This window comes from Acanthopagrus latus, chromosome 17 (genome assembly GCF_904848185.1).
Source record: "Acanthopagrus latus isolate v.2019 chromosome 17, fAcaLat1.1, whole genome shotgun sequence".
Classification (NCBI taxonomy): Eukaryota; Metazoa; Chordata; class Actinopteri; order Spariformes; family Sparidae; genus Acanthopagrus; species Acanthopagrus latus.
The window spans coordinates 13,797,816-13,812,985 of NC_051055.1; the positions used below are offsets into that span (position 1 = coordinate 13,797,816).

The following is a 15,170-nucleotide window of genomic DNA, read 5'->3' on the forward strand; positions in this document are numbered from 1 at the left end:
AAGTGTACTTTCGTTATGCTGCACGCAGAAATCACGAGCCCGGAAATTGAGTCTAACTATGTTCTGGAACCGGTATTTACGTCGCGCATAACAGTAGTTCGAGACTTTCTACAGTCTTGTAGCGTCAACAGCATCATAGACATTAACTTAACCAGAAAGGTTTGTGTTTCTGTTATTTTATGGAAGTTTAAAATCAAATGTCATGCTCATTGAGAGTCTAAAAACTTTCAACTGCTGTAACGTTTCTTTCAACCTCTGTTCATTTGTATCACAGTCTGAGTCTCTTTAGTATATCGTCTGGTTGCTGATAAAAGATGAAGCTTATGGAATTTGACTTGATTATTACGGTGCAAACTTGTTCTTGGTGCTGCGTTTGGATAGATGGCCCGAATCGAAGTTAAGTGCTAATGTTAGCTTAATGTTACGTTACTGTGCATCTGATTGGCTGGTACTTGATGTCTTTCAGGTGCCTCGTGAAAGTGATTGGATGCCACCTCTTTCTGTGTAGATTTTCTGTTACTTATATTCTAAAATTGAAATTAAGGGCAAAATGATTCTGACAGTGATGAAACCATGAGCTTCTGCTCTCACTGCCTCTAATAGTACAACACAGTCAATGTCAAAAAGTAACTCAAGGTAATTTAACTTACTACCATATTAAATCTCACATGTTGTTGCCATGTCTGCACTTACATTGATTACTGTTTTTAATCTACTTTAGGTTAGTCCCAAAACAGTTAATACAATTATGATGATGATGACAACTTTTGGATTTATTAACTGATGCTGGGGTATCAAAATGATATCAGTATTAAGCTTTTCAGATGTGCCGGTACAATAAATATAGTGAGCTGAAATGTCCATGTAAGAGCTATAAATCCATGAGACTCTCAAATCTGTAACCACACTGATGTTTCCTCTCTCCGCAGATGACTCAGAAAGGTGGAGCTCCCTTCCTCCATTCTCTCTTCATATTCCTCTCCATGCTGTCATCACTGTGTGACTGTCACCCTCACCCTGCTCAGTCCAATAGCTCAATGGCTACAGTCAGGGCTGTGTCTAATCATACCACAAAGAAAGGTAAACCCAAACCTTGTACCATCACATATACATTAAGCAATAGACACATGCAGTATGTATGGAAATTATGGTGCATTGACTTTATTTTCAATTCAGACAAACACATAAACTGTGCTGGTGCATTGGCTTTAAGATGTTGGAAAAACTGTGACGGCCTGTCTATTATGGGACATATTAAAAAACTTACATATACCAGTCCATTTATTGCAAATTGATACTAAATACAGAATCAGTGAATATGCACATTTTAATTTTTCATGAACTTTTAGGGGGCAGGTCTTTCTACAAACCTTGAATTATGTGCAAATGAAAATGTATATAAAAGTGGCATACTTAATCTGACACTTCATTTACTCCATTTGAAATTCTGGTTGAAAAGCTTTTTTAATTGTTTTAAGATAATCTTGACAAAAAATAAGATTTGGATATAAGACCTGAGTTTCTTTTGGTGTGTTTCTCTGTGAACCCAGCCTCGGACATAGCAGCAGAGGTAGCAGGCTATGCCGATGTGGCCAAACAGATTATTGACCTGGCTGTGTTTGGAGCTGCCCAGAACCGCTCTTACAGACGGCTGGCCGACTTCACCGACACCATAGGGAACCGTGTCAGTGGCTCACAAAACCTTGAGATGGCCATCAAATACATGTACAAGGCTATAACACAGGACGGGTTGGATGTACATCTTGGTGAGCATTGCTTGTTATGTGAAGATAATTTCCAGATATGTTTCACATATTTATCAGCAACGTCTTGTCCTGAATGTAACAATAGTTTTGTTTCATGCTTTTCTTCTCCAGAGCCAGTCAAAATCCCACACTGGGTGAGAGGGAAAGAGAGTGCAGAAATGATTGTGCCCAGGCCTAAAAGTCTGGCTATACTTGGTCTGGGTAGCAGTGTAGGGACACCACCTGAAGGTAAAGACTGAATACAGTTATGCTTGTCATTCGTCATCCACCTACTTTTTACACCTCACTGTCTGACTTTGGTCTCTCCAGGCATTGAAGCAGAGGTGTTGGTGGTTAAGTCTTTTGAGGAACTGAATCGTAGAGCCAGTGAGGCTGTAGGGAGGATTGTGGTCTTTAACCAGCCATTTGTCAGCTATGGAGAAACGGTTGCTTACCGTGCTTTCGGTGCTTCTGAGGCAGCCAAAGTTGGAGCTGTGGCCACACTCATTCGTTCTATTACACCATTCTCTATTAACAGGTAGGTTACATTTAATGACTGCTGGAGGGCCTATGGGGCTGGCATTTTATCCTTTCAGGTGTAATGAGGGTTTAATCAGAGGATTCATATGACTCTGTCTTTCTCTATCCCTCTCTAGTCCTCACACGGGTTGGCAGGACTACAAAGATGGAGTGAAGCGCATCCCCACAGCCTGTATAACCATGGAGGATGCTGAGCTTATGTGGCGAATGGCACAGAGGGGGCAGAAGATAGTGGTCAGACTCACAATGGGAGCCGAGACTCTGCCAGATGCCGACTCCTTCAACACAGTGGTTGAGATAAAAGGCTGGCAACACCCTGAGCAGGTAGATCTCACACTCCATGACAGACATGTCTAACCTGTTTACCCGTGTATCTCGTTATCACCCTTTTGCTGTCATTCAGTGGCGGGGTAAATCTTTTTGTGTGGGCCTTCCAGTTTACTGAATGGGAAACACATGTCCTTTCCAGAAGAAAGGCTCTGGCATGTTCTTGTCTCTCTCTTAATTAGTCTTTCTCTCTATCTTTCTCTGTGTTTGGTGGGGCGGGCGAGGAAAGGTAGCTGGAACCTCTTTATGCTGACTCCAAATATTCCCACAGCTGTTTAGTCTGGCTTTACTTTGCTGTGTGAGTGAGTGAGTGAGAGAGAGAGAGAGAGAGAGAGAGAGTCTTTTCCTAGAATCACCAAGGGCTCAGGTTAGCTGGAAATGCTGAGGAATGTCATGTTCATTAAGTCATTATATAGTAGGTTTCTAGGGGAACACAGCCTTGTGTAAACAAACTATTTATCTGTTAAGTATTTACTTTGAATGTTTTTGAAAACAAAAAACAAAAAAAACAAACATTTTATCACTGGAATTCAAAGCTTTTAACTTGTTTTCAACATTGCAAGGAAATATCCCTGCACTGGCTTCCTACTTTCTCAAATCCCCCTCTGACCTAATAATGTTATTTATGTAAATTTCAACAAGCCAAACCATGCAGCAATTTTTCTATTGGTCAGTCTAAACAGCTCAACTGAAATTATGGGCCTGCTGAAATTAATATACCCTTTGATGGTATGAACAGAGTTGTGATTTGTGAAAACATGTTAATATAAACACACAGAAATAAGATTTCCATTTACTTTTGGGAGGATTTTCCTTTACTACAGTACTGAAACCTGCAATCATTCTTTCTTTTAGTCTTTCTAAAGCATGACTAGTATACTGTGTATGAAACCCTTGAGTCAATGGGGATAGAGTTGCTCTGCAGGAACACTGACCTGCAAAAATGATAAAGTAATCAGAGTCCAGCATGCTTTGTGCGATAGGTGTTGTGAATCTGTCATACAGCAAATAGACAGACATAGTTACCACTTTTGTTCACTGTTAAACTCCAAAACCAGAATCCTACAATAATTATCTGAACCAGTTCCCACTATGCAGGGTAGTATCCCACAATGTTGCACACAGGTCCTTAGTAAGATTATGGATAAGGAGCCAGACAAGTTTAACCAGTAGAACCTGATAAACAGTTAAGGTGCAGCTGCACAAATCTCTGGATGCATGTAGATACACTCTGTTTACCGGGGAGAGAGTCAGATGCTCCTGAAAAATTGTACTAATGCTTCTCTAATTAAATGGACAGGGCTGAAACATTACTGTGGTTTCAGGACACCAGAAGTGGCATGTTGTGTAGCACAAAGACATATGGGTACACACATGTGGGCACACAGTAAGGACAGATCTGGCCGATTTAACTTTGAATCCTTGGAGGAAACTATCGAGTGCTCTTCTGCCGTCTGCTCAGAGTTGTAGTGTCTCAGTAAAAGTGGATGAGAAGCAGGATCAACTTTTCCCATTCACATTGACAACCCCATTTGGGTCGAACTGACATGTCCTAAATAGCTGAACAGGGTATGTAAATCTTGGTTGCACTGACTTATGAAGATGAGTGGTAAATCCTTGCGGCATATGAGAAAAAAATGTGGAGAGGACTTGACCAAACTGAATTGGCATTTTCCATTTCTGTGTATTACTCACTAAAAGCGTGAAATTTCCAGAGTGTCACCAGAGGTTGCCTGGAGCACGACTTTTTTATTGTTGTTGCTGTTAAGGAGTTATGTTTATGGAATCAGCGACAGAGGCCTCTGCACACCATGTAATATCTGACAAGATGTTTTTTTTGACTGATGATGGTGTTTGCACCTGGAGTTTCCCAATATTGTGACTATGAAGTGTGTGTGTGTGTGCGCGCGCGCGTGCGTGTGTGTGTGTAAGCCTTTACTTCTTTGCAGCATCTTGCGCCTAGAAGTAGAAAGCCTGCTGAATCCACAATTGCAAAACATCACATCCTAACATTAAAGTCCAAGGTGGCCAAACACAAGATTCTAGACTTTGTATGCTAACAGAGAACACACACGTAGTCTGTATGGTATAATGTCCAGTATATTTCAGCAGTTACCAATTTGTGTAATTCAACAAAACTCTGTTCTTCTTTACAAACAGCATTCTCTTTGTTTTAATTTGTGAGAAAAAAGTGGAACTAAGCAGTCAGAAGACTTGGATTAGAGGATGATCACTGATGTAATCAGTTGTTACTATTCTGATCTGGGAACCAACATTTGCTCGCTCATTATAGAAAAGGGAAATGAAACACTTGGCATGGTTGACATCATTTCTGGCTCTGTGATTCTGTGCTCAGGGCTGGCAGTAGCAGCGGTTGTGGTTGGCTGTGTGTGTGTGCGTACGTGTGTGCATGTCCATACAAAGATGTACATTTGAGGTTTAGTGAGTCATTTCCACAGTTTAGCCTTTTAGGGCCACTCATCGTCATCAGAGAGTGATGAGTTGCTTGGATTTTTTTTTCCCACCCACTCAACTCCTACAGTTAAACGTTTAAAATCTCAGATGTCGTGATGTGTAGGCATTCTGTTTAGATTAATGCCTAAAACACCAATCATGTTTCTAGACAGTAATTAGGGTGAGAACTGATCGTAAATGTCAGTGTGTTTTGGTTGGAAAAATGTTTTTATTCCCAATTTAGCAACATGTCACTGGACCACATCTAAACACACCAGTCATACTCTCTTGATTTCTCATGATTTAAACTATGTTAACTATAAGTACTTGCTTGTAAAAAAAAAGGACTAGAGCTGCAACAATTAGTTAATTCATTAATTAGTCTATCAAAAGAAGATAAATTACAATTTTGATGTGAGGATTTCCCTCTTTTCTTTCTCATTTGCGATACTAAACTCTTTGAAAAATGGAGCAATTTGAAGACGACACTCTGGGCAATTGTAATGAGAAGTTTCCATAATTATTTTTTTTATAGTTAATAAACTAAACAATTATTCAGATCATTGTGAGCATAGTCACCAGATTAATCAATCATGAAAAGAATAGTTAGTTGCAACCCAAACAACAGCAATATTACTCAGGTAGCTGTACCCCTCAATACTAAGGAAAGGGATTAAAATGGTTCTCAGTTCTGGCATTGCAAAACCACTTCAGTGCTACATGGATATTGTGTACATCACCATCTGTATATGTATTTGTTATAAATGTATATGTATGTATTAAAACCCCAGCTGATGTATTCCTATGTCATGCAAAACACATTTAAGTGTACACACCAGTGTTCATACTATTAAAACAATTTTTAGGTATACTCAGGGCACTCTCAGCTCTAAGCAGATGAGAATGTTTATGGAAAGGTTTTATTGATGACCTTAGACACAACAGTGCTTTAAGGTAAATGTTAACATCACCATGCTGATTAAAAGAAATAAGAATGCTTAATGTGGTCACCATCTTAGTTTAGCATATTAGCATGCCAATTGGCTCTAAAGACAGATAAGGCATGAGGTTAATGAAAATGTCATTTTGGTCATTAAAAAAACATAGCATGGGGTGCCGTTTAGCTCAGTTGGTAGAGCAGGCGCACTATGTACAGAGGCTTTTTCTTCTCTCATCCTGATTCCTGTCGTATCTTCAGCTGTTCTATCAATGAAGCCATATAGTCCAAAAAAATATATTTTAAAAAATACATAGCATTTAATCTTAGAGGGGCATCGATATCTGTGCAAAATTTCATGGTAATCCATCTGGTAAATTTTGGTGTATTACACTGGATGAGAAACAACTTGTTGGTACACTAGTGGAAAAGTCAGAGGATTTGTCCTCTGGGCATCTTGAGGGTCTGCGCAAAATGTCATGGCTGTCCGTCAAATAGTTGTTGCGGTATTTCAGTTCTGACTTAAGTGGTGTGCTGTCCAACCAATTCTGCCAGATTAGATAAGATTGTTATGAAATGTGTAAACTCTGGGTCGCTGTCCAGAGGCTTGCTTAGGAGCCAGCAAATGTTTTGTAACCTGGATCATCAGGTCAAGAGCATCCCACTGACGGGAATCCTACCCCTTGATATTCCTGGAAATGGGGGTATCACTCTGAACTGTGTGTTTCTGTCTCTGTTTTCCTGTTTTCATGAGTCTGTCTGTCCTTGCTGATAAAAAAAAAAAAAAGCTTTTTTTTTTTTTTTAAAAATGAAAAATACCAAGTCAAATCTGTGTGTGCTTTAATTTAATGTAGACAGGATATGTATCAGAAATGGATACACACATAACGAAACTGTCCCACCACACACTCAAGGTCTTTTTTCCTTATTTATATGTCTGTATCTATCTAATCTCCTAGGTTGTCTTATTGAGCGGGCATCTGGACAGTTGGGATGTGGGCCAAGGCGCCATGGATGACGGAGGTGGCGCCATGATTTCCTGGGAGGCCCTGTCACTCATCAAGGACTTAGGTAATACAGAGACAATGTAGACACACACATACACAATGCATATTGTTGCACAGGTGATCTTCCCCCAGAAAGAAACAGTTTCATGTTGCTGAAAAGTGTAAACATTTGTAGTCAGCAGCAAACTTGCACAAGCTCATAGACAAACAAGGTGACGTTAATGATTTACTTTATTATTTAGCTTTATGCAACCTGTTTGTTCACCTGAGATCAACAGCTACAGTAAAAAGTACAACTCTCCAACAGTTGGTATAACAATGTACAAAAGCGAAACACACTAAACCTTCATATAGAAAGAGCTCCACTGTAAACTCCAGTGGCCTCTTAGTGAATACCTTGTAGACTGAGCTGAGTATCCAGTTCTAAACTTGGGGACAAATTACAAAACAATTCCTCAGACTGTAAACAGTAATTTCCTCCAACTGTTTGTAGAGGAACAAGAACACACATAATTAGGAAACAGACACGGATATACAGTACTGTATTCCTGTGGAAAAAAGTATGCAACTGAATTAGCTTGTAGTGGGACAGATCCAACCAGACTAGAGTATCAAGATCCAGTGATGAAAGATTCTGTGGTCGGGAATACAGTAAACTTTCATGTGTATTACAAGTTCAAAAGAAAGCCTGCATCATGTTCACCACCAGGCATCACAGTTTTGTCATTTGTTAATCTGAGCTATTTTCTTTATGTATGTATAAGCATCTCTGTTGCTGAGTGTGTTTATTCGAATCTTTATCCATGTCCAGGTTTGCGTCCAAGGAGGACCCTACGAACAGTGCTGTGGACAGCTGAAGAGCAGGGCGGAGTCGGAGCTCAGCAGTACTATAATCTACACAAGGTACTGTCTACTGTTACTGCTAATAGGAGGCACGCTGCAACATCAGTAAAGTTAAAGCAACTTAAGTGCCGGATTACATAGAAGATGTATTGAGTGTTTGTGTGTATACATGTACTCTCAGGGAACTGAGTTACAGAATTTCCCTCTTTAGGGCTCTAAAGTTAAACGATAAATTATGCTCTCATAAAAAGAGACACAGGTTTAAAAAGTACATTTTAACCCAATTTACCAGTTCACCCACCCAGTTCTCTCAAACTTAAAGTAGTTTGGCAGCTGTACTAACAATTTCCAGTAGTGGGTTGGAGTGTGAATGCTCTGGTTTGAGAATAAATCTCCTTAACTTCACCTCCTGAGGCCTACTTTGAAGATTATGGAGGGACACATTTTTTTTCCTTTTTCCACTTTTGCTTATTCAGACAACACATTCTATCTATTTTGGTCTTCCATCTCTTTTGTCTCCTTCCACGCTCTGCTATCTCTCTATCTCTCTTCATCCAAGGTGAACATGTCCAACTTTGACCTTGTCATGGAATCTGACTTGGGCACGTTTGCCCCGATGGCTCTGCAGTTTACTGGCAGTGATGCAGCTCGAAAGGTAGGACTGAAAACACAATGTCACCACACAATTCTCAGTTTTATTTTGTCTTCAAAGCATGGAGTTGAAGCCAGAGTTCTTCAAAGCATAGATTCTGGGATTAGTATTCTCTGTTCCATCCACTCCCTATTTCACATTGTACTATTTCACATTGTACTTTTGCTTCCTAAATTGGCCATTTTGAACTAGTCCTAACATTGAACTTCCCTACAAACCTCAGTGTACACTCTATTGAGTAGGAATCGCAGAAGTCATTACAGAAACCCCTACAGAAAACAACTACAATATCTTTTATGTGCATGTGGCACCATAACATGTAGCTGTCTGTATCAACAGGTGATGGAAGAAGTGGTCAAACTGTTGGCCCCCATTAATATGACCAAACTGGAGACGCACGGAGAAGGGACAGACATCTCACCGTGGATGCAATCAGGAGTACCAGGTGAGCTGAATCAGTATGAAAGAAAATGGCTAACCTGTTTTTTTACATGATTTATCTTTTCTGCCATCAATGCTGAAACTTGAAATAGGAAGTAGGTCATCCTAATTTCTGTTTCTGTGGTTCTCGTTTATTAACCACTCTTTTCTTCTGAAAGTGCTGCATACACAGAATCACATCCTCACTGATAGTACAGGAGTAAATGCACTGGTAGTGTGGGCACATATGAATCTTTTCTGAGGTTTCTTAAGAAACCGGAACTAAAACTTTAAAATCTAAATCATGGATGGAGAGTTCAAAAAGTAAAATTTGTCAGTAAAAACGCTGAGCCAGGCAGCTGCCTATAAGTGACCAAATGTCCTGAGAAGTTTCAAATGATGAGTACAGGGGCCTAATAGAATTGACAATAAAATACTAAAATTGGATAGAATAAGTCATTGTCATTGCCAATGTCATTCTATCTCTGTGGTTTCGGTGGTCCAGACATCCACTCTGCTTCTGTATATTTTTTGTGGAAGTGAAAAAGCAATGTACACAGAAAAGACATTGTTGAATAACCTGTAAATGAGGAACTGGAAAGAAAAAACTCACAAAAAAATGACTTAAACATTTTGTTTGCATAACAAAGCACTATAACAGTTCTTGCATGAAAACAATGAGTTATTTGAAGGATGTGGTGTGCTATGTCTTTAAACTGAGTCTTCTGTTTTCAAACGGTTCTAAATGGATGAAATCATGGATACTGAAGCAACAGGCTCAAGGGGCCTTTTCTTTTTCCATTCCTCTTTCTGTACACTGATGCCCTTAACTGACCAGCTAAACTGAGTGATTTCTCACACCGATGGCCTCTGAAACTGATTCTGCATGCTCCGTCAGCCAAAAAGCGGCTAACAAGGCCTGACAAACTCTGTGCTCCCATAATATATTATTTAGCTGCTACACTGGAGGTGGGCTTTAAACATTAGTATGGTGAATATTAAAAAACATAGTTTGCAACAATTCTTCCAATTATGTGCCCCAACAAAATGTACTTGTCTGTATACAAATGTTTATGCCAAAGCAATGAACGTGGTGCATTTAGGATTCCATGTCCTCCTAAACATGTGACTCGTGATAATTTGGGTTAGTCCGGATGGAATGGCATTGATTGAAGAACCATATTAAAGAGAATGAGGTAGTCTTTTTGTTACTAAAAGGTTATGAAATATTATATTGATCTAAAATATTGATAACATCTTTTTGAAGCCATGAATTATAACACAAAGTGCAACGCTGTACTTCCTTGTAAGGAAACAGAGAAATATAAATAAAAGCTAAACCTCCTATTTTTGAATAGTTCATTAACTAAGTATATTTTTTTTCAGTTTACTTTCCCACTATCAGTAGCACATGCTCAGTGATTTTTGGCTGATCACAGTGTACACACTCCAGTTGGGTGTGCACCTGTTTAATAGTAATTTATTGAGGCTTGTTTGCCCTTGACTCTAGCTACTAATCATGGTGTCCTCCCAGTTCCTGACCCTTATTCTTCAGTAACAATTTTTTTTTTAAATAGATGCCTTCCTGTTTTTTCTTGCCAGCCACACTTTGTGTTTATGACCTTTTGATCTTTTAATTACTACAAATAACAATTAACTATAGAATAAAGCAGAAATAACAGCACATAATCATTATAATACAACTTTATTACAACACATCTACTGAACCAAGAGCAGTAATGGTGATGCAGATGTTAGTGCTGTTGCCTCACAGCTAGAAGTTTCTGGATTCCATCCAGCTGGCTGGTTTGGACCTCTCTGCTTGAGTTCTCTCGTGGTCTGCGTGGGTTTCTAGTCTAGTCTAGTTTCTAGTCTACTCTGGCTTCTTTACCTTTTTCCACTAGTTGATTAGTTGAATTAACACCCAGTGTTTTGCAGTAATGGCGAGAAACTTCACCAAGCCAAAGCTGATGCCATCATTTTGATTATTTTTTGATGATGAAAATGGATATCTTTCTGTTTCCAGCTTTTAATGTTTTGGATGAGATTAACAGATCCAAACAGTTTCAGTCTAACTGTATTGTGTATTAAGTATACTAAGTGTATTACATCCCATCCAGAGAGACAACGTTGTAGACTAACTTGTAGAAGAGGAACTGAAAACTGTTGAACCTCAGCCAGTAAGACCATACACAGCTTCCCCTTTTAAAAGGGCAATTACTGTTAAGTTTGTGGTAATTTGCAACACCTCTCTTTGAAGAGGTTACAATAAGACACTGCTGATAACCCATGACAGTGACAGAGTCCTCAGAATCATGTTGAATTCTCTGGTTGATGAGCCAGCATGGACAACTTGCATTGTGAGGGGCCTTCCTCCTTGTCTGTAAGGCTGAGTTGAGGTCTCTTGGATGGTCTCTTTATGATTGTTGGTTGTAGGAACAATAATGGACTGTCCAAGGGCAAGGTGAGGGTGCACATGCCGCAGTCTCTGCTGGCCACTCTCGCCTGGGTACCTTCAAAGCATGGAAACAATATCAGTAATGCTGTCACTTTTATCTACAGTAGCAATATTATGACTTGTTTATTTACGCTCACTATTAAGTAAGTAAGAGTGAGAAGCAATCCAAATAATTCTCGTGTCAGTCATATTTGATATTTGCGACAACAAACCTTTACTTCTGAAGTAAGTTTTCATGTAGACCTGTGTGCCGACAGATAATCTCTCTGGTAGGTCAGTCTGGCAGGCAACATGTCTGACAGCAGGAAAGATTTTAGAACTGCTGCCGGCAGTGACCTAAACACCAGGGAACAGCAACAAAAACACTGATCAAGGTTACTATATTGAAGGTAAAAACAAGGCTATAATTGTGACTTCTGTGAAGTTGATACTGTCACCTTAATTTGTTTCAAGCATTGAATGCTTTTATTGGAGCTCTGCTATTGGTTGAAAGAAAGCCAACACTATTGAAATAATAACTTTATAGAAAATACCATAAGAGTGTAATTCACATGTTACAATTAAGAGTGGGAACTGAAAAAAAGGGGGGAGAATGAGATTAGAGGGAGGCACTACACTTCTGTTTGAGCTTTTGTTAAATGTTTCCTTTCTTTGTTACGTTTTCTTAAGCTTTCACAGTTGTTACTTTCATTAACTCATAATCGACTATATATTTGTATTTCTTAAATTCATACACACATGGCTTATAATGCAAAATTCAAGTTGATTTTATTCATACAGCCAAATATCACAAATCACAATTTCCCTCATACAGTAGAACAGTCAGTACAACATGCAGCATCCTCTGTCCTGAGACCCTCAAATGAGATGAGGAACCCCCAGCCCAAGAAAAAGAAAAAAAAATATTAATGAACAACATTATGATTACAATCTGAGTGTTTGAGGCTGTGAGGGATCTATTCAAAATAAATGACTGTGCCCATGTTTATGAGGGATTAAGCGACACAGACAATAGTTGTAAAAGGATGCTTTCATTGTTGGTTGTGGTCTTTTCATTGGCTCAAGACTGACGCTGAAGCAATGTGGGTAGAAGGAAATAATGCCGCTGCATCATGTTCATTGAATGTGGTAGTTCTGCCTGACATGTTTTAGACTACAGGAAATTCAACACACAAAAGGAAATCTCTGTTTAACACAAGAAACACACTGTTTTCTTTGATCCCTGGGACCATCCACGCCCACATGAATGGCTTCTGGTGTACTTTTTGCCCTGACGAGGGAAGTAATTCACTAGAGGGAATAAGTACTAGAAGAAGTGAAGGACTTTTAGTGACTTAGTGAATTGAACGGTTTGTAGTCTACATATGTAGGTACACAGAAATGTGCAGTGCAGAAGCTGCCGGTGATGTTTTCATCTTGTGCACGAGTGATAAGTGAGAAGAGGAGCAGGTCAGCAGCTAAATGATCTGATGGGCAGTGATCACTTCAGTTTTGCCTTGAGGGAGGGTCAATAGTGAAATGTTCCCCTTTATTTTATTTATATAGGAGGGCACCTCAAAACAGAGTGGCTCTTAAATCGTAGTATTATGCAAACGCTGCAGTCTTGACATCATCTCTGTTAAGAGACCTCACTCACCAGTGTCACCTCTTTAGCAGGGGTGGGGACAGCATCAGGATTTAGCAAACGCTGCTTTTTGAGTCCCACCTCCACCTCTGCATAGATGGAGAAACACTCGCGTGTAAAGTGGAGATTGCGCACGTAAACAGTATGTCGACCCGCCCCAAGGCCTGCAGCCAGCTGTGTGCAACCCCTCCGTGCTGTTGCACTCAGGATACGCGCATTTGCATCTGATTTGAGGAAAGTTAACGAGAAAAGCTAGCCGAGCTAAAAACAAACTTAACTTCAACGTCTCCTGTCGATTAACTGACGTTTATTTCAGTTTACCGCCACCTACTGGACCGGTGGAGTGGTAGATGGGCAATAACTACAAAAAACCTTTGATTTAAAAAAAAAAAAAAAAAAAAGTTCTCCACAGGCAGATGGTGTTCAGTCACGTTTATGGTTCCACCTCCATTACTGAAGTTAGGCTACTTACTTTTACAGGAGAGGCGCCGACAGTGTACACCGAAGGGATGGCGTCCTCAGACAGCCGTAGGTGGGCAGCCATCCCTGAGGTGTACATGCCCAAATTGTCAAAGACCTCCTCTGAAAAATGCCGGTCACATATCCTTGAGTTAGGACACAGGCCTCCTTCTTCAAAATGTGTAAATTCAACCCATTTTTTTCTTAAGCATGGGTCAAGTGGGAAGGGGAAGAGATTGCGGTAGTTCGCACATCCAAAAACACACCGGCGGCCCATACCGGAGACATTATAAGACAGAGACAGACTATTTTAAGTGGTTTTTCAACAGAGAGAAATCCGTAACGCCAGAGATGGAGGTTGTATGACACCTACCCCGCCCCTCTTCCCCCAAAAGCTCATCGTAGCAGCCGGACCGGGAAACATATTAGCCAATCACGTTGTTGCACGGACGGGAGCAACATTCACGACAGTTGCAACCGATTTGATGTAGGACTTATAAAAAGCAAAACACGCCAAAGTCAATCTTCATTCACCAGTTGTTGTTTTTCTGCCACATCTACCATATCCTCTGTCCTTCACACGAACATGCAAAACTAATATTAAGACAACTGCGAGTATTAGGTTGATTTTCCTCAGCGTTTCTTAGTGCCCTTTTCCGTCGCTGCCACACACTGCCAGCTGAAACTGCCCACTGTTTATATCGAGCGCTGTGATTATCCAGTGATCATAATGTACACTGTACATATACAACAGCTACTGTCACAGTCCATGCTGCTCACCCAGCACTCTGCCATCAGCACACCTCTGACACCTGTCCGCCATGACAGAAGTCACACCGACGCTCCCTCACTCTTGCTCGCCCACTCACTTATTCTGCTTGCTTACCATGAGCCATTAACACAATATGTGGAAAAAATATTTATTGAACATAGAATAAAATACGTTGCACTAATATGTGCAAACTGATTAGAGGGCACAAAAGCATGTGCCTATATTATCCCAGCAAGCTCACATATATTTTCTTTCTTTCTTTCTTTCTTTTGTCTCTCTGAAATGGCTTATTCAAATGGAAAATATTAATTATTGATTAGATCTGATGACCCAATTCAAACATTTTATAAATGGTTCTCTTAATGAAAAATAAAAATTGTTAACGTTATCTGGTTATCCTCTATGACATCCATACTCTGTTTCACAACCAGATGCACGAGGATCGTACCATTCAGTCTCAGTGTCTTATGTTTTGCAAAGTTTCACCCGTACTGGCATGGTAAATTCTCTTAAGATGTGGGACAGCACTGCTTGTACAAACAGCAGAGGAGTAATGTTGATGGCATTTTAGATAGCAAACTTAGTACTAAAATATTTGGCAAGGTATTTTGAGAGCCGAAACGTGTGGGAGTGCACATGTTAGTATTTGCCACAATTATCTTTCTTTCTTAAGCATATATGTTTTCATATCTAATTACGCTGCCTCCCTGATGAGACATAGAAGATACTACTAGTTTACTTACGCCTTGAGGATTTGGAATCAGGCCCAACAATGTGGGGACAGCAGTATCCTTGATCAATAGCTTCTTTGAGAAACCGGCATTGTATTGTGCTTGATTGAGGAAGCAGTCAGTGCTAAAGTGAGCCGAACAGACTGTCAGATTTGGGCTAAAATGCTCTGGTATTTCAGAGAAAATAAACCTCAGCCACTG

At 39.9% G+C, this 15,170-nt stretch overlaps 2 protein-coding genes and 1 long non-coding RNA gene across 8 annotated transcripts in view; 1 reads left to right on the forward strand and 2 right to left on the reverse strand.

Moving 5' to 3' along the window:
- The window catches only part of LOC119006640 (carboxypeptidase Q-like), a 21,675-nt gene continuing 6,505 nt past the window's right edge, over nt 1–15,170 (forward strand). For 3 of the 4 annotated variants that reach the window (XR_005070855.1, XM_037075560.1, XM_037075561.1), the window contains exons 1-10: nt 1–159; nt 930–1,080; nt 1,551–1,766; nt 1,878–1,994; nt 2,076–2,283; nt 2,402–2,609; nt 6,963–7,074; nt 7,822–7,913; nt 8,413–8,508; nt 8,845–8,950. Coding sequence is in view for 3 of the 4 variants with exons in the window: in XM_037075560.1 (XP_036931455.1) it covers nt 16–159; nt 930–1,080; nt 1,551–1,766; nt 1,878–1,994; nt 2,076–2,283; nt 2,402–2,609; nt 6,963–7,074; nt 7,822–7,913; nt 8,413–8,508; nt 8,845–8,950 (1,450 nt within the window). In the remaining variant the exon portion in view is untranslated. Of the gene's footprint in view, nt 160–504; nt 637–929; nt 1,081–1,550; nt 1,767–1,877; nt 1,995–2,075; nt 2,284–2,401; nt 2,610–6,962; nt 7,075–7,821; nt 7,914–8,412; nt 8,509–8,844; nt 8,951–15,170 lie in introns of those variants that run through there. The other variant, XM_037075562.1, reaches the window with a different exon arrangement.
- On the reverse strand, nt 7,224–8,406 carry LOC119006647. The gene is made up of 2 exons (XR_005070859.1): nt 8,260–8,406; nt 7,224–7,493 (listed from the first exon to the last, which is right to left on the reverse strand). It is a non-coding gene; the product is annotated as an uncharacterized LOC119006647 (long non-coding RNA).
- LOC119006642 overlaps nt 10,612–15,170 on the reverse strand; it is an 18,895-nt gene continuing 14,336 nt past the window's right edge. For 2 of the 3 annotated variants that reach the window (XM_037075572.1, XM_037075571.1), the window contains exons 2-3: nt 11,596–11,719; nt 10,612–11,438 (exon numbers count right to left, since the gene is read on the reverse strand). In XM_037075572.1, coding sequence (XP_036931467.1) covers nt 11,239–11,438; nt 11,596–11,719 — 324 coding nt within the window. In that variant the 3' untranslated portion in view covers nt 10,612–11,238. Of the gene's footprint in view, nt 11,439–11,595; nt 11,720–13,479; nt 13,834–15,170 lie in introns of those variants that run through there. The other variant, XM_037075573.1, reaches the window with a different exon arrangement.